This window comes from Oncorhynchus gorbuscha, linkage group LG14 (assembly GCF_021184085.1).
Source record: "Oncorhynchus gorbuscha isolate QuinsamMale2020 ecotype Even-year linkage group LG14, OgorEven_v1.0, whole genome shotgun sequence".
Taxonomy (NCBI): Eukaryota; Metazoa; Chordata; class Actinopteri; order Salmoniformes; family Salmonidae; genus Oncorhynchus; species Oncorhynchus gorbuscha.
Genome location: NC_060186.1, coordinates 78,201,528 through 78,220,660, shown reverse-complemented (window position 1 = coordinate 78,220,660; position 19,133 = coordinate 78,201,528). Strand labels below are relative to the sequence as shown.

Here is a 19,133-nt window from a genome sequence, read left to right as displayed (position 1 = left end):
AAGGTAGGACACGACACCATTACGTAGATGCGCAACACAGGGGCCCTACAAGGGTGCGTGCTCCGCCCCCTCCTGTACTCTGCGTTCACCCATGACTGCATGGCCACGCACACCTCCAACTCAATCATGAAGTTTGCAGACAATAGGAGTAGGCCTGATTACCAGTTTACAGGGAGGTGAGCTCCCTGGCGGACTGGTGCCAGGAAAATAACCTCTCCCACAACGTCAACAAAACAAAGAAGCCGATTGTGTACTTCAGACAGCAGAGGGAGCACATCCACATCCATGGGACCGCAGTGGAGAAGGTGAAAATGTTCCTCGGCGTACACATCACTGACATGGTCCACTGATGTAGACAGTGTGGTGAAGGTGGCGCAACAGCACCTCTTCAACCTCAGGAGGCTGAAGAAATTTGTCTTGGCCCCTAAGACCCTCAAACTTTTACAGATGCACAATTGAGAACATCCTGTCGGGTTGTATCACCTCCTGGTATGGCAACTGCACCTCCAGCAACCGCAGGGCTCTCCAGAAGGTGGTGCGGTCTGCCCAACGCATCACCGGGTGCACACTACCTGTCCTCCAGGAAACATACAGCACCCGATGTCACAGGAAAGCCAAAAAGATCATCAAGGACATCAACCACCCGAGCCATGTTAACCCCACTATCATCCAGGAAAGGTCAGTACAGGTGCATCAAAGCTGGGACGGAGAGACTGAAAAACAGCTTCAAGGCCATCAGGCTGTTAAATAGCCATAACTAGCCGGCTTCCACCCGGTTACTCAGCCCTGCACCTTGGAGGCTGCTGCCCTATGTACAGTTGATGTCGGAAGTTTACATCCACTTAGGTTGGAGTAATTAAAACTAGTTTTTCAACCACTCCACAAATGTCTTGTTAACAAACTATAGTTTTGGCAAGTCGGTTAGGACATCTACTTTATGCATGACACAAGTCATTTTTCCAACAATTGTTTACAGATGATTTCACTTATAATTTGCTGTATCACAATTCCAGTGGGTCAGAAGTTTACATACACTAAGTTGACTGCCTTTAAACAGCTTGGAAAATTCCAGAAAATGATGTCATGGATTTTCAATCTTCTGATAAGCTAATTGACATAATTTGAGTCAATTGGAGGTGTACCTGTGGATGGATGTATTTCAAGTCCTACCTTCAAACTCAGTGCCTCTTTGCTTGACATCATGGGAAATTCAAAATAAATCAGCCAAGACCTCAGAAAAACAATTGTAGGCCTCCGCAAGTCTGGTTCATCCTTGGGAGCAATTTCCAAACGCCTGAAGGTACCACATTCATCAGTACAAACAATAGTACGCAAGTATAAACACCATGGGACCACGCAGCCGTCATACCGCTCAGGAAGGAGACGTGTTCTGTGTCCTAGAGATGAACATACTTTGGTGCGAATAGTGCAAATCAATCCCAGAACAACAGCAAAGGACCTTGTGAAGATGCTGGAGGAAACAGGTACAAAAGTGTCTATATCCACAGTAAAACGAGTTCTATATCGACATAACCTGAAAGGCTGCTCAGCAAGGAAGAAGCCACTGCTCCAAAACCGCCATAAAAAAGCCAGACTACGGTTTGCAACTGCACACGGGGACAAAGATTGTACTTTTTGGAGAAATGTCCTCTAGTCTGATCAAACAAAATTAGAACTGTTTGGCTATAATGGCCATCGTTATGTTTGGAGGAAAAAGGGGGAGGCTTGAAGCACGGGGGTGGCAGCATCATGTTATGGGGGTGCTTTGCAGCAGGAGGGACTGGTGCACTTTACAAAATAGATGGCATCACGAGGGAGGACAATTGTGTGGATATATTGAAGAGACATCTCAAGACATCAGTTAGGAAGTTAAAGCTTGATCACAAATGGGTCTTCCAAATGGACAATGACCCCAAACATACTTCCAAAGTTGTGGCAAAATGGCTAAAGGACAACAAAGTCAAGGTATTGGAGTGGCCATCACAAAGCCCTGACCTCAATCCTACAGAAAATGTGAAAAAGTGTGTGCGAGCAAGGAGGCCTACAAACCTGACCTAGTTACACCAGCTCTCTGGAGGAATGGGCCAAAATTCTCCCAACTTATTATGGGAAGCTTGTGGAAGGCTACCTGAAATGTTTGACCCATGTTAAACAATTTAAAGGCAATGCTACCAAATACTAATTGCGTGTATGTAAACTTCTGACCCACTGGGAATGTGATGAAAGAAACAAAAGCTGAAATAAATCATTCAACTATTATTCTGACATTTCACATTATTAAAATAAAGTGGTGATCCTAACTGACCGAAAACTGGGGATTTTTACTAGGATTAAATGTCAGGAATTGTGAAAAACTGTGTTTAAATGTATTTGGCTAAGGTGTATGTAAACTTCACACTTCAACTGTACACAGACATGGAATCACTGGGCACTTTAATGTTTACATACTGTTTTACTAATTTCATATGTATATACTATATTTAGTTAATGCCACTCCAACATTGCTCATCCCAATATTTATATATTTCTTAATTCCATTCTTTTACTTTTAGATGTGTGTATTGTTGTGAATTGTTAGATATTACTGTACTGTTGGAGCTAGGAACACAAGCATTTAGTTAGATACTACTGCACTGTTGGAGCTAGGAACACAAGCATTTAGTTAGATACTACTGCACTGTTGGAGCTAGGAACACAAGCATTTAGTTAGATACTACTGCACTGTTGGAGCTAGGAACACAAGCATTTAGTTAGATACTACTGCACTGTTGGAGCTAGGAACACAAGCATTTAGTTAGATACTACTGCACTGTTGGAGCTAGGAACACAAGCATTTAGTTAGATACTACTGCACTGTTGGAGCTAGGAACACAAGCATTTAGTTAGATACTACTGCACTGTTGGAGCTAGGAACACAAGCATTTAGTTAGATACTACTGCACTGTTGGAGCTAGGAACACAAGCATTTAGTTAGATACTACTGCACTGTTGGAGCTAGGAACACAAGCATTTAGTTAGATACTATTGCACTGTTGGAGCTAGGAACACAAGCATTTAGTTAGATACTACTGCACTGTTGGAGCAAGGAACACAAGCATTTAGTTAGATACTACTGCACTGTTGGAGCTAGGAACACAAGCATTTAGTTAGATACTACTGCACTGTTGGAGCTAGGAACACAAGCATTTAGTTAGATACTACTGCACTGTTGGAGCTAGGAACACAAGCATTTAGTTAGATACTACTGCTCTGTTGGAGCTAGGAACACAAGCATTTAGTTAGATACTACTGCACTGTTGGAGCTAGGAACACAAGCATTTAGTTAGATACTACTGCACTGTTGGAGCTAGGAACACAAGCATTTAGTTAGATACTACTGCACTGTTGGAGCAAGGAACACAAGCATTTAGTTAGATACTACTGCACTGTTGGAGCAAGGAACACAAGCATTTAGTTAGATACTACTGCACTGTTGGAGCTAGGAACACAAGCATTTAGTTAGATACTACTGCACTGTTGGAGCTAGGAACACAAGCATTTAGTTAGATACTATTGCACTGTTGGAGCTAGGAACACAAGCATTTAGTTAGATACTACTGCACTGTTGGAGCTAGGAACACAAGCATTTAATTAGATACTACTGCACTGTTGGAGCAAGGAACACAAGCATTTAGTTAGATACTACTGCACTGTTGGAGCAAGGAACACAAGCATTTAGTTAGATACTACTGCACTGTTGGAGCTAGGAACACAAGCATTTAGTTAGATACTACTGCACTGTTGGAGCTAGGAACACAAGCATTTAGTTAGATACTACTGCACTGTTGGAGCTAGGAACACAAGCATTTAGTTAGATACTACTGCACTGTTGGAGCTAGGAACACAAGCATTTCGCTACACCCGCAAAAACATCTGCTAATTGTATGACCAATAAAATTATATTTGATTTAATATGTTGTCAAATCCGAAATCCGATTCAAAAGTCGAACGAGCACTAGATGGTGCGCATGAGCACGATGAAACATTGCATAACGTAACACAAAAAAAGTCAAAAAAGGGTTTGAATACTTTCTGAATGCACTGCATGTCTCAAGAGAAAAGAATTTGCCCTTATTAAACTTCCCAGATCATTTTCGATCAATAGATGTCGATCTTAACTTGTTTTGACGGCTATAAGTAAGCAATAAAAGACCAGAGGTGGTGTGGTATATGGCCAATATACTACGGCCAATGGCTGTTCTTAGGACACAGCCCTTAGCCGTGGTAGGCCAACACCTCATTTCAGGGAAATGTCCACAATGGAACTGACATTAGTTCTGTGAGCTTGTGTGGCCTACCACTATGCAGCTGAGCTGTTGTAGCTCCTAGATGTTTTCACTTCACAATAACAGCACTTAGTTGACCGGGGCAGCTCTAGCAAAGATAGACATTTGACCAACTGACTTGTTGGGAAGGTGGCATCCTATGACGGTGCCACGTTGAAAGTCACTGAGCTCTTCAGTACAGGCCATTCTACTGCCAGTGTTTGTCTATGCATGGCGGTGTGCTCCTTGATTCTATACACCTGCCTGAAACAGGTGTGGCTAAAATAGCCAAATCCACATACTTTGTATATATAGTGAGTGTATTTCTGTATTTCATTTCCTATACATTCCCCCTCGTCAATATGGGGAATTGTGTGTAGATGGACAAGAATTTTTGTTTAAATACATTTTGAATTCCGGCTGTAACAATGTCTGGAATAAGGGGTTTGAATACTTTCTGAAGTCACTGTAAACCATTGGATGGTGACATGCTTATCGGACTTCCTTAAACTCGCAAAATAAAGGTTAGATGATAACCTGCTTACAAAAAGATCCCACCATGTCAAACTGGAACTCTTATCTGTCAGCATTCATAAAATTGTACCAAAGCGTCCTGTTTCCATCATCTGTTGTGATTTTTATATATATATATATATATTTTTTTACATATTACTATAATCACAAAACTGTGGATGGAAACATGGTTTATGACCGAGGTGTGTTTGTCCCACCTACATTATTAAGATGAATGCACTATGTCACCCTGGATAAGAGGCTGCTCAATGACTAAAATGTAAAAGAATATGCTGCCAGAGAACTCAGACATGCTGATGGTGATTTAATACAGAGTGGCTTGGAGAAGAGACACAAGAACAAAATACACAGATGCTAATTTGTTTATTTATTTAAATACAGAATATTTGCATTTAAAGCAGAAGCAACTATGCTAGGGGTAAAAATCACAAATTCTGTCATTTGATTTCACTGCTATTTGAGAGCCAACAACAAAAATAAAATAAAAACTTTAAAAAAAACACATTGATCTCATCTAGATAAAAGTAAAAAAGGTCAAATTATTTTTTTAAATCATAAAGACCTGGTGACCGGATGACATTGGAAAATGAGCTCGTCTATTGATTGATAATGAGTAGACGATCAATCAACAGACTCCTAACAATATGAAGGTCTCCAATTAGATGCAGCAGGATCAATACATTCACAAGGACATTGTGATGGGAGCTAGCCACTGCACGGCTCTGTCTGGTGCTAAACGACTACCAGCCGCCCGACACAGAATGGAGTCCAGTCATGACAATACACACTCAAAGCATTTTCAAAAAAAATGTACACAGATTATTTCCCTTAAAAAATAGCAAAGTTTCCATCCAATTGGAGACATAATTTAAATGCGAATATTCTAAAAATCTGCATAAAAACAATCTTCATATTTTTACTACCTGGGATGAGTTTCTATAAACTGACTTGTTGAGGATAAAAGGATGTGCATGATGGACACAGTGAGCATAATAACTTTTCCGCTTAAATTCCAATGTAACGTTAACGAAAAAAAACTTTTAAAAAACAAGTTAAATGGGATTCCATCTTCTTTTCAACTCTGCTGACTATAGTGAATGTGCCCACTCTGGTCTTGGCACGTCTGCACTAGCCTCAAGCTCACAGATACAGTGCGGGTATCGTCTACATGATGACATTATAATGGACAAAAGAGTGAGATCATTTTTATTTATAAAAACGGCAGCCAAGCATCGATCATCATGTCACCAGAATAAGTCCCTCAATATTTATTGGAAAGGAGCATCAAGCTCGTCACTGTGCACTTTATGCAATTTACCGGCATTAAAAGGTTGGATGGAAACCTGGTTAGTTTGTGTTGTATTTTCCCCTTCACGTGGAGGAGCATGGAATATATTGCTCAAAAAAATAAAAGGGAACACTTAAACAACACAATGTAACTCCAAGTCAATTACACTTCTGTGAAATCAAACTGTCCACTTAGGAAGCAACACTGATTGACAATAACATTTTGCATGCTGTTGTGCAAATGGAATAGACAACAGGTGGAAATTATAGGCAATTAGCAAGACACCCCCAATAAAGGAGTGGTTCTGCAGGTGGTGACCACAGACCACTTCTCAGTTCCTATGCTTCCTGGCTGATGTTTTGGTCACTTCTGAATGCTGGCGGTGCTTTCACTCTAGTGGTAGCATGAGACGGAGTCTACAACCCACACAAGTGGCTCAGGTAGTGCAGCTCATCCAGGATGGCACATCAATGGGTGCTGTGGCAAGAAGATTTGCTGTGTCTGTCAGCGTTGTGTCCAGAGCATGGAGGCGCTACCAGGAGACAGGCCAGTACATCAGGAGACGTGGAGGAGGCCGTAGGAGGGCAACAACCCAGCAGCAGGACCGCTACCTCCGCCTTTGTGCAAGGAGGAGCACTGCCAGAGCCCTGCAAAATGACCTCCAGCAGGCCACAAATGTGCATATGCTCAAACGGTCAGAAACAAGACTCCATGAGGGTGGTATGAGGGCCCGACATCCGCAGGTGGGGGTTGTGCTTACAGCCCAACACCGTGCAGGACGTTTGGCATTTGCCAGAGAACACCAAGATTGCCAAATTCACCACTGGCGCCCTGTGCTCTTCACAGATGAAAGTAGGTTCACACTGAGGACGTGACAGAGTCTGGAGACACCGTGGAGAACGTTCTGTTGCCTGCAACATCCTCCAGCATGACCGGTTTGGCGGTGGGTCAGTCATGGTGTGGGGTGGCATTTCTTTGGGGGGGCCGCACAGCCCTCCATGTGCTCGCCAGAGGTAGTCTGACTGCAATTAGGTACCAAGATGAGATCCTCAGACCCCTTGTGAGACCATATGCTGGTGCAGTTGGCCCTGGGTTCCTCCTAATGCAAGACAATTCTAGACCTCATGTGGCTGGAGTGTGTCAGCAGTTCCTGCAAGAGGAAGGCATTGATGCTATGGACTGGTCCTCCCGTTCCCCAGACATGAATCCAATTGAGCACATCATGTTTCGCTCCATCCACCAATGCCACGTTGCACCACAGACTGTCCAGGAGTTGGCGGATGCTTTAGTCCAGGTCTGGGAGGAGATCCCTCAGGAGACCATCCGCCACCTCATCAGGAGCATGCCCAGGCGTTGTAGGGAGGTCATACAGGCACGTGGAGGCCACACAAACTACTGAGCCTCATTTGGACTTGTTTACATCAAAGTTGGATCAGCCTGTAGCGTGGTTTTCCACTTTAATTTTGAGTGTGACTCCAAATCCAGACCTCCGTGGGTTGATAAATTTGATTTCCATTGATAATTTGTGTGATTTTGCTGTCAGCACATTCCACTATATAATGAAAAAAGTATTCAATAAGAATATTTCATTAATTCAGATCTAGGATGTGTTATTTTAGTGTTCCCTTTATTATTTTGAGCAGTGTATATTGCTCATTGACAGGGTGACAATTATCTAGTTGTGACGCTAGATGACTACCGTTTAGCAGAAGCACTGCGCAGACTACCGTTTAGCAGAAGCACTGCGCAGACTACCGTTTAGCAGAAGCACTGCGCAGACTACCGTTTAGCAGAAGCACTGCGCAGACTACCGTTTAGCAGAAGCACTGCGCAGACTACCGTTTAGCAGAAGCACTGCCCAGACTACCGTTTAGCAGAAGCACTGCCCAGACTACCGTTTAGCAGAAGCACTGCGCAGACTACCGTTTAGCAGAAGCACTGCGCAGACTACCGTTTAGCAGAAGCACTGCGCAGACTACTGTTTAGCAGAAGCACTGCGCAGACTACTGTTTAGCAGAAGCACTGCGCAGACTACTGTTTAGCAGAAGCACTGCACTTGTGGAGTTTCAGATTCTGTCTATTTGCATAGGCCTTCCCACAGATGTCACACACGAATGGTTTGACACCCGTGTGCACATGTCGCTCGTGATATTTTAGATGACTCGACTGGGTGAACCTTTTCCCACATTGATCACACTCAAACGGTTTCTCCCCTGTGTGAATGAGCATGTGAGCTTTAAGAGTAGGATTGCTAAAGAACCCTTTCCCACAAACGCTACATTGACATGGTTTCTTCCCCGTGTGAGTGACCATATGATTTTTTAGGGTATAACGTCTTGGAAAAACTTCCCCACAAATCTCACACTTGAAAGAGGGCTTTTCTTCGCCGTCTGTGTGCGTGTTTAGTTTATGTATGGTTAGGGTTCCGGACTGGGTAAAACTTTTCCCACAAAGGTCACAGTGATATAGTTTCTCACCTGTGTGCGTTATCTCGTGTCTTTTGCAATTACCCGAAGAATGAAACTTCTTGCCACAAACGTCACAAGAAAAGGGTTTTTCTTCCTTGTGTCTCCTCATGTGTTTATACAGATGGTCTCTTTTGGCGAAACATTTGCCACACACGTCGCAGACGAAGCGTTTCTCTGGCGTTTCTCCAGGGTGGCTGGCTACCATGTGCTTTCTGAGAGCGTGTCCATTGTTGAAAGGTTGGCCGCATACAGTACAGCTATGATCCTTCTCTTTATGAGTCATCATATGGGTTTTTAAGGACACGGAGGTGAAGAACGTTTTGCCGCATGTCTCACAGCAATACTTCCTCTCTCCGGAGTGTGTTCCCTGGTGATAAGACAATCCTTCTCTGGTCTTTAAGACCTTTGGGCAGGAAGAGCAGCTGAATGTCCTCTGCTTTGCAATGCACTTGTGCCTTTCCCCTACAAACTTTTTTTCACAAACTGCGCACGTGACCGTTTTCTCCGTTTTGTGACGTTTCTTGTGCGACTGTAAAGTACATTTCTGGCGAAACACCGCGTCGCAATCGGTACAACTGAAGGTGTTCTCTTGGTGTTTAATGGAATGTTTCGCCAGCTGTTTCGCCAGATTAAAACCTTTCGCACAATGAGAGCATCTGTAAGATTTTGTATGGGACTGAAGGTGTCTCGTCAGATACCATTTCTCCTTGAAACATTTTCCACAGTGGGAACAGATGAGGGGCCCCTGGTGGGCACAGATGAGGGGCCCCTGGTGAGCGGCGTCTGCAGAATCTCCACATTGGACATCTTGATCATCTCCATCCCTACCTGCGTCTTGTTTGTCTGGGTCCGAAGCAGATCTAGGTTGAAGAGAAAAAAAGGTTAAGACAAGAGGATTCTAATATCCCATAACTCTTTGCATTAAAGAGGAAGAATTCTTTTTTATCAAAAAAAGGGAGCTATGCTAGTTAGCAACAGCGCTTAATGTGTTTATTTAAAAAAACTACCATATGGAATTATTAGGGTTGTCCTAACCTGGGTATCTTCAACCTAGATGCAGATGGTGCCTGAGGGTCAAGGTCATTACCCTGGCTGGGATCAACCTCAGGGAGCCATTCCTCATCTGATGAAGGTGAGGGCAAGGGGGCAAGGCCAAGGTAATCCTCCTGACTATCAGACCCAGAAGATCCCTCGTCTGGAAAACAGAGAAGATCAATGTGGTTGTTGCTGTGCGGAAGAAAAATCTGATATGTAACTGGTTTCAGGAACTAGGCATATGGCTTGCGTCTCTACTTCACAGGAGAGGCATTTGAATGCAAATAAATGTTGTTTTTTCATCAAAAATGTGTTCTGAATATTTCTGGAATAAATTAATATATTAACTTTCATTTGCCTTAGTAACAAACTTGTATGCCATCTGTAAATACAATTGTTATATTAGAAGCCTAGATGGTTTAGTCACAGAAAAAGAGGGGAACCTTCTCGCTAGCCATACTTGGCTGAGATAATGGATGGGCTGGACATGCCGAGAGATGAGTTCTGATTGGTCTGCCATGTAGCACACTTGTGTCTATAACATGAGCTGGTCAGTATGTGTAGGTACTCCTTTCGTGCTCAGCTTTAAAAAAATATATATATCACGTAGTAGAACTACAAAAGTGTTGCTCTTCACTTTCTGGAGGACCGAGTTTTGAAATCAGTGGAATTAGGAGTATGATAGCTACGGAGATGCAGAAAATTCTGGCGATTGATTGCAAATGTGCAGACGGAGTCAAAAAGAGAACGCTGTTGTATAGCCCGTCTCTGGATTACATCTTCAAACATCGTGACAGAGAGGGAGAAGTTTGCATCCATGTGTAAGATGGTCTAGCGAGCTACATTTTCAGATATGTTTTATCTTTGCCACAAAGTTGTTTTCATTTCAAGTTAAAGCGTACTTTTAGGTAGCTAACGTTACAAATAATATTACTACACGATTATACACGTATCTAAGGTCCATTTGCATAGCTAGTTGTAGCCTAATGTTAGCTAGCTAGCTAACATTGAACTTAGTTGGTTAGATACCCACAGATTCATGCAGGGTAGCAACGTCACGAGTTGGGATTGTGGTTCATTGTTTAGCTAGCTCGCTACATGTCTAAACAAACAACAACAAAAAAGACTCCACCGTTCAAGTAATCATTTCACCACACCTTCTGTATCCTGTACAAGTGACAAATAAACATGCATTTTATATACTATGTGTTTACCAGAGACCAGTGATGTGTAGAACATGATCTGCACCAAAGTGAAATGAGGCTATAACGTTTCTCATTGGCCTGAGTCCAAGTTCTAAAATTCTCCAGTAGAAAGCTTTGCTTTTATTTCGTCGCACTCACAAACGTAAGCTACGTTCTGTAATTGGCTCACCATTAACCAGTAAGTAATGATATTGTTGTGAGTTTATTTTCCTGTAATAATGAAGACACATGAGCTAAAGTGAAGATGTTGTCAGCTATATGATATGGTCATTGTTTGATCTGGCTAGCCATCTAACTAACAAGCTAGAAACTAACCAAAATATTTTTTAGAATGTTGCCTGGTTTGATAGAGTGACATATACCAAATTTTTTAATGGGTGGTTTATTTGTGTTAAAATACACTAGTTATGCTATTTTGGATCACCAGGCAGGTGATGTCATGCAGCCTGTAGTTTTTGGGTTTATACTTATTCATAACAACAAGTATGATTTCAGACAACAATAGAATGTTCATTATGTCACTGCTACAACTGCCAATAGACAGCCCTCAGTCTTAATCTTTGGTTGTTTAGTACATGGCCTCACATGTGAATCCTTAAAGAGATGGGTGGGGCTAAGGCTTAAGAGGGTGTGAACAGTGCTGAATGGGTGTCGACAAAGAAGAGCTCTCAGTATAGGTTTACTAAAACATTCAAGGGCCATTTTCTCAAAAGTGAGATTACAAGTTTAGCAACTTTCAAAGCAGGATTACTTTCCCATTGTTCCTCAACTGTAGTGTATGATATACCATTTTCTAGCTCTGAGTCTCTACTTTTCTACAATGTAAAAAAATAAAAAACACAATTACAAATTTTACTACATAAGCCGTTCGGTCACAAATTATTTAACTGTAGCAACAAGAATATGTACACAATGTTGTAATATAATTGATGTTACACAGGAATAGGAAACTGTACTTGGAACATCCATAGAGTTAAATAGACGACTCTAAATGGATAAAAACCCGTTTTGGCATGGACAATGCCATTAAGGGCTTCCACCATTTTAAAGTAGTCAACTGGGTGGGACTTCCTATGGTTAAGGAAGGATCACGATTCCATTCGGGTCATCAGGAGGGATCAGCCAATGAATTATACTCGTGAACAAACATTCCATAACTGCATGTTCCAGGAAAATCACCAACCTTGGCTTTATGTTTATACCTGTTTAAACAACACAATCTAGGTGTCAATATGCACTAGGGTTGGGCTGTATTCCGTTCCTTTTTTCTCTCTTTTAACTCCCCAGTCCTTAACAATTACAAGCATACACAAAAAACAAAAAACAATGCAGACACCACTATGCTTGAGAAATGTGGAACTCAGTAATGTGTTGTATTTGCACCAAACATATCACTTTGTATTCAAGACAAAGGGTTACTTGCTTTGACACATTTGTTGCAGTATTACTTTAATACCTTGTTGCAAACAGGATGCATGTTTTGGAATATGTGTATTCTGTACAGGCTTCCTTCTTTACACTATCAATTACAATGCATTCAGACCCCTTCACTTTTTCCACACTTTGTTACGTTACAGCCTTAATCTAAAATTGATTAAAATATTTTTTCCCCTTCATCAATTCCCCATAATGACAAAGCATAAACAAGGCTAGAATTATTTTGCACATTTACTACAAAAAATAAATCACAAGTATTCAGACCATTTACACAGTACTTTGTTGAAGCACCTTTGGCAGCCTCGAGTCCTCTTGGCTATGACGATACAAGCTTGGCGCAGCGAGTACAGCCTCGAGTCCTCTTGGCTATGATAATATAAGCTTGGCACATCTATAGGATTTGATTTGATTTATATTTAGGGAGATTCTCCCATTTTTCTCTGTAAATCCTCAAAAGCTGTCAGGTTGGATGGGGACCGTTGCTGCACAGCTATTATCAGGTCTCTCCAGATGTTGGATCGGGTTCAAGTGCGGACTCTGGCTGGGGTAACTCAAGGACATTCAGAGACTTGCCCCCGAAGCCCCTCCTGCGTTGTCTTCGCTGTGTGCGTAGCGTCGTTGTCCTGTTGGAAGGTGAACGTTCACCCCAGTCTGAGGTCCAAAGCGCTCAGGAGCAGGTTTTCATCAAGGATCTCTCTGTATTTTGCTCCGTTCATCTTTCCCTTGATCCTGACTAGTCTCCCTGACGCTGAAAAACATCCCCACAACATGATGATGCCACCACCATGCATCACCGTAGGGATGGTATTGGCCAGGTGTTGAGTGGTGCCTAGTTTCTGCCATACATGACGCTAGGCATTCTGGCCAAAGAGTTTGATCTTGGTTTCATCAGACCTGAGAATCTTGTTTTTCATGGTCGGAGAGTCCTTTAGGTGCCTTTTGGCAAACTCCAAGTGGGCTGTCATGTGCCTTTCACTGAAGAGTGGCTTCCATCTGGCCACTCTACCATAAAGGCCTGATTTGGTAGAGTATGCAGAAGTCGTTGTCCTTCTGGAAGGTTCTCCCATCTCCACAGAGGAACTGGAGCTCTGTCAGAGTGACCATCGGGTTCTTGGTCACCTCCCAGACCAAAGCCCTTCTCCCCTGATTGCTCAGTTTGGCTGGGCGGCCAGCTCTAGGAGGAGTTTAGGTGGTTCCAAATGTCTTCTATTTAAGAATGATGGAGGCCCCTGTGTTCTTGGGGACCTTCAATGCTGCATACATTTCTTGGTACCCTTCCCCAGATATGTGCCTCGACACAATCTTGTCTCAGAACTCCTTTCGCTTCATGGGGCGGCAGGGTAGCCTAGTGGTTAGAGCGTTGGACTAATACCTGAAAGGTTGCAAGTTCAAATCCCCGAGCTGACAAGGCACAAATCTGTCGTTCTGCCCCTGAACAGGCAAGTTAACCCAATGTTCCTAGGCAGTCATTGAAAATAAGAATTTGTCCTTAACTGACTTGCCTAGTTAAATAAAGGTAAAATTAAAATTAAAATATATAAATAAAGGTAAAAAATTTTTTTAAATCGCTTGGTTTCTGATCTGACATGTAGTCAACTGTGCAATGGTACGCGAAAGTAAAGATCACTTTTACTTGATTCGTTTTCTATTAAGTTAGTCACCCAGTAAAATACTACTTGAGTAAAAGTCTAAAAGTATTTGGTTTTAAATATACTTAAGTATCAATTTTTTTAAAATTCCTTACATTTTTTAAAATTAATTTGACGGATAGTCAGTGGTACACTAACGCTCAGACATCATTTACAAATTAAGCATTTGTGTTTAGTGAGTGTATCAGATCAGCGGCAGTAGGGATGACCAGGGATGTTCTCTCCATAAGTGTGTGAATTGGACCATTTTCTGTCCTGCTAAGCATTCAAATATAACAAGTACTTTTAGGTGTCAGGGGAAAATGTATGGAGTAAAAAGTACATTATTTTCTGCATGAATGTAGTGAAGTAAAAGTTGTCAAAAATATTAAAGTACAGATGCCCCCAAAAAACTTAAGTAGTACTTTCAAGTATTTTTTACTTAAGTACTTCACACCACTGCAACTGTGGGACCTTATAGACATAGACATAGTACCTTTTCAAGTCCAATCAACTGAAGGGTATAATTATTTTCTGGATATTGGAGGGAACTGAAACACACTGTCGTGCACATCGATCCAGAGCATCCCAAACATGTTCAATGGGTGACATGTCTGGTGAGTATGTGGGTCATGGAAGAACTGGGACATTTTCAGCTTCCAGGAATTGTGTACAGATCCTTGCGACATGAGGCCGTGAACTATCATGCTGAAACATGAGGTGATGGCTGCAGATGAATGGCACGACAATGGCCCTCAGGATCTTGTCACTGTCTCTCTGTGCATTCAAATTGCCATCGATAAAATGCAAGTGTTAGCTGTCTGTAGCTTATGCCTGCCCATACCATAACGCCACCAAGGGACACTCTGTTCACATGGTTGACATCAGCAAACCACATGACTCCATAAGCGTGGTCAGCGGTTGCGAGGCCGGCTGGACGTACTGCCAAATTCTCCAAAATGACATTGGAGGTGGCTTATGATAGAGAAATGAACATTCAATTCCCTGACAATAGCTCTGGTGGACATTCCTGCAGTCAGCATGCCAATTGCACGCTCCCTCAAAACTTGAGACATCTGTGGCATTGTGTTGTGCGACAAAACTGCACATTTTAGAGTGGCCTTTTATTGTCCTCGGCACAGGGTGCACCTGTGTAATGGTTATACTGTGTAATCAGCTTCTTAATATATGCCATTTAGCAGACGCTTTTATCGCTTTTATCCAAAGCGACTTACAGTCATGTGTGCATTCTACGTATTCTACGTATGGGTGGTCCCGGGGATCGAACCCACTACCCTGGCGTTACAAGCGCCATGCTCTACCAACTGAGCTACAGAAGGACCCATATGCCACAGCTGTCGGGTGGATGGATTATGGATGGATTATCTTGGCAAAGGAGAAATACTCACTAATAGGGATGTAAACTAATTTGTTTACAACATTTGAGAACAATAAGCTTTTTGTGAGTATGGAAAATGTCTGGGATCTTTTATTTCGATTCATGAAACATGGAACCAAATATGTTCTATGCTTAGGTTAAGTAATCCCTCTCACCCCACCCCCCCTAAGTTTTAGATGCACTATTGTTAAGTGACTGTCCCACTGGATGTCATAAGGTGATTGCACCAATTTGTAAGTCGCTCTGGATAAGAGCGTCTGCTAAATGACTTAAATGTAATGTAAATGTAAATGCTTAACTTATGTTCAGTTTTTGCTTCATACTTTCGGCAAATACAATATTTTAGTGGTACAATGATTCTTTACACTATACTTGCATGTTTTGTCACAAACTGAAATAAAGCAAACTATTCTAATTTTTTAGTAAACAGCAAAAGGTGGAGGGGTTCCTTCATAGAGTATCTTTAAATTCAGGCTGTAACAATAAAATGTGGCTACGGTCAATGAGTGTGAATACTATGTGAAGGCAAAGCGATCCCTCTATCATTCTCTATGCGTTTCCCAATGCTCTCACAGACTCTGTAATGGGACAGATACAACGTTGCGTCCTTTAACTCTCTCTTATGGGAACATCCACAACCACAAATGAACAATCAATGTAAAAACAACCACAAATGACTCACCCTTTACGGCTCCTTTTTGAGTCGCAAGTGCTTCTCTAATATCTCCTGGACAGATTATAATTACACGTGATTTTACGTCTGGGTTAAGCAAGTTTACTGCATCTCCACCACTTGTGCCTTCTCCACCAGTCTTCTCCACCGTTGTCACCTCCATCTCATCCACAGTCATTAGTAATGATATTTTCTCCATCGAGCTTTTACTCAACACTTCCATGAATGACGCAAACTTTATCTGAAAGATTAATAAACAATTATTGACTGAATTACTGACACCGTCACTGACCATTCAAAACACACACTCACTGCCTGCCTCGTTTGTAACACATCTGAATAAATATATTCCAGGGCTATCCAACTCTGTTCCTGGAGACTTACCCTCATGTAGGTTTTCGTTTCAACCCCAGTTGTAACTCACATGAGAATCCGGAGCGCTGGATTAAGGTTGGAGCGAAAACCACACAGGACGGTAGTGCTCCAGGAACAGGGTTAGAGAGCCCTGTTATAGGTTAACGTTAGCTAGCTAAATATTTAAAATATATATATATCCATAGAGAATGACAGAGGCCTCTAGTAGCCAAAAGGACGATTTAGCATGGGCAGTGACATTGAAGGATTCCACCATGTAGCCTGCGTGGGGTTTCCTATGGGTTGTGGCTTCAGCCTCAATGGCGCTGCCCATGCAGTCACAAACCCTAGTATGGCAGATTATATATATATATATATAAAAACATGAGTCTTCTATCCATCTCTACGGTTTGATCACAGATAATTGGTTTGATGGTGCACTTCTCACTCACTTTGTTGGTTGTATTCACACGCTCCATTTCTCTCTCCAGGAAACGATTGTCTTTATTCTCCAAAACAGCAGCACACACGTCGAGAAGTCGCGCCATCTCGCTAACTGTTGATTCAACTAATAACCCCATGATTTGGGATAACTGTGTCTGAAATATATCTGTGCTCGACATGACTGCTAGCAAGTTATCTCCGAAATAGCCTACTTTGAAAATATGTAGTTTGCTTCTTTTCCGCTGTCTAATGTTTCCGGCCTTACGCTGTATTATTGTCCGAAATGAAACGCAATCGAGAAGAAATGTTCCTACCATTTTCCCGTAACATTGGGTGTATTCACTAGGAACCAACCGAAACGGCGAGGGGCCTACCTGAATTAGTCCAGTAGAAAGTCTCATTTTCGTTGCAAAACGTATATTTACTAATCATTGCAGCCCTGGTGAACACGTTGTATGTAGAATTAGGATACACAATGCGCTCCTATCAGTGGCGTTGAATTGGTTAGATAATTAAACATACGCATTTGTCATAAGTATTTCAAACTAATTCCGTGATGTATTGAAAAATACACATATTGTGAGCTGACAAAAATTAAGACAATGGTGTTGTTCACAGTGTTACCAAAGCCGGATGTCAGCTGCGGATAAATGTGGTTGTCTTTATATTCTCATACTTCAAACGTAGGCCTTTTGTTATGATGCTGCCACAGTTAAGACTAGAGTCCTCCATTGTAACAATTACGAAGTGGACAACCTGCCTCTGTTTTGGATAAAGCTGAGGGATATGGGCCTTGAGAAATGTAACCACTCTCAAATTCATAGACAGAGCTATGGATGCAAAGACTGACCATCCATGATATAAAAATGATAGTTTAAACCATGTTTTGAAGCTAACATAGTGTTTGTTTACATTTACATTGTTTACAAACATTGGAGTGAAACAAGCTTTTGGTTCGATCTACTGTACAGGAGAGGAGCTAAACTCATGAAGCATTTATACAATATTTTATTGTATAAATATCATACAATAGAATATATCATGAATTTATAAATCCCAAAATGCATGTAGAGACTAAGGATTCTAGCTTTTAAATTAGCATAGAAAATAGTGTAAACTGCTTTATTTTTGTGTCCAACTGTTCTCCACTGTTAGCATTGACCCCGGGGCGGCCTAAATCATTACTCTAGTCCAGTCTCCAGATGATAATCTCAGTGATTAATAACAGTGATATGTCATACAATTTCCAGTTATTAATAATCCAGGATTAGATTGTCTCTAGAGCATAATGGGTATGTTTCCCAGACACAGATTAGTCCAGAGCAGGACTAAAAGTTGTTCTCAATATAATATTTGATTGTAATTCGGGACTACTCTGCGACTGGGAATCCGACCCAATAGGAGTATTTATTGTAATGAACTACATTTTTTTAGTGGGTACCTTACAAAACAGCATTTTAGAAGAGTGTTTTGCTTTTAGAATAATGTAGTTATTATGTCACACTTCAAGAAAAACGTCAGTCTGGTACATCAATGAGGTGCTTTTGGGCGCTGCAGTAGGTTTTCTGATTGAATCAATATTCAATTTGGCTGAAAAGAAAACAAAGAATGCACAAGTTTGAAAAGAAGAGATGCTGCACCACAAGCAATTGTTTTTTCAACATCACTGGCTGATAGGTTGAGTGTGTGTGTGTGTGTGTGTGTGTGTGTGTGTGTGTGTGTGTGTGTGTGTGTGTGTGTGTGTGTGTGTGTGTGTGTGTGTGTGTGTGTGTGTGTGTGTGTGTGTGTGTGTGTGTGTGTGTGTAAGGCTCAGACCCTGCATTGAGAGGAGAAGATATGTGTATGTGAAATATGATTATGGAATATGGAGGGCCTCTCCTGATAGGTTTCACTGGTTTTTATCTTCTACAGATAATGAACTATATTTATGATCAGAGGTAAGAGTTATAGCTCACAGACATCTGCATACACATACAGTGGAACAATAGTGGTTATTATTAATATCAATACAAAATGCTTATGATATATTTTATTTTTTTACCTTTATTTTACTAGGCAAGTCAGTTAAGAACAAATTCTTATTTTCAATGACGGCCTAGGAACAGTGGCAGAACGATAGATTTGTACCTTGTCAGCTCAGGGATTTGAACTTGCAACCTTCCGGTTACTAGTCCAACACTCTAACCACTAGGCTACCCTGCCGCCTCATATCGTCATGACTTTTAGGAACTACTGGTGTGGGCAAAAATGGAAGTTCTTCAGCTAGTTCTGTAGAGCATTCAGGCCTCTAAATACATGGTGTGTGTGTGTGGTAGATGGGAAACGGAAGGTTGTAAACTACATAATGACTCCAACAACAGTGCT

At 41.7% G+C, this 19,133-nt stretch overlaps 1 protein-coding gene across 1 annotated transcript; it reads right to left on the bottom strand.

The window, feature by feature from the left end:
• Nucleotides 1-7,543: 7,543 nt before the first annotated feature.
• Nucleotides 7,544-17,021, bottom strand: LOC123995418 (gastrula zinc finger protein XlCGF57.1-like). Its single transcript, XM_046299012.1, has 4 exons — nt 16,778-17,021; nt 15,981-16,212; nt 9,630-9,789; nt 7,544-9,454 (listed from the first exon to the last, which is right to left on the bottom strand). Exons 1-4 carry the CDS (start codon nt 16,946-16,948, stop codon nt 8,158-8,160), a joined length of 1,860 nt encoding a protein of 619 aa, XP_046154968.1. The 5' UTR covers nt 16,949-17,021; the 3' UTR covers nt 7,544-8,157.
• Between the last annotated feature and the right edge of the window lie 2,112 nt (nt 17,022-19,133).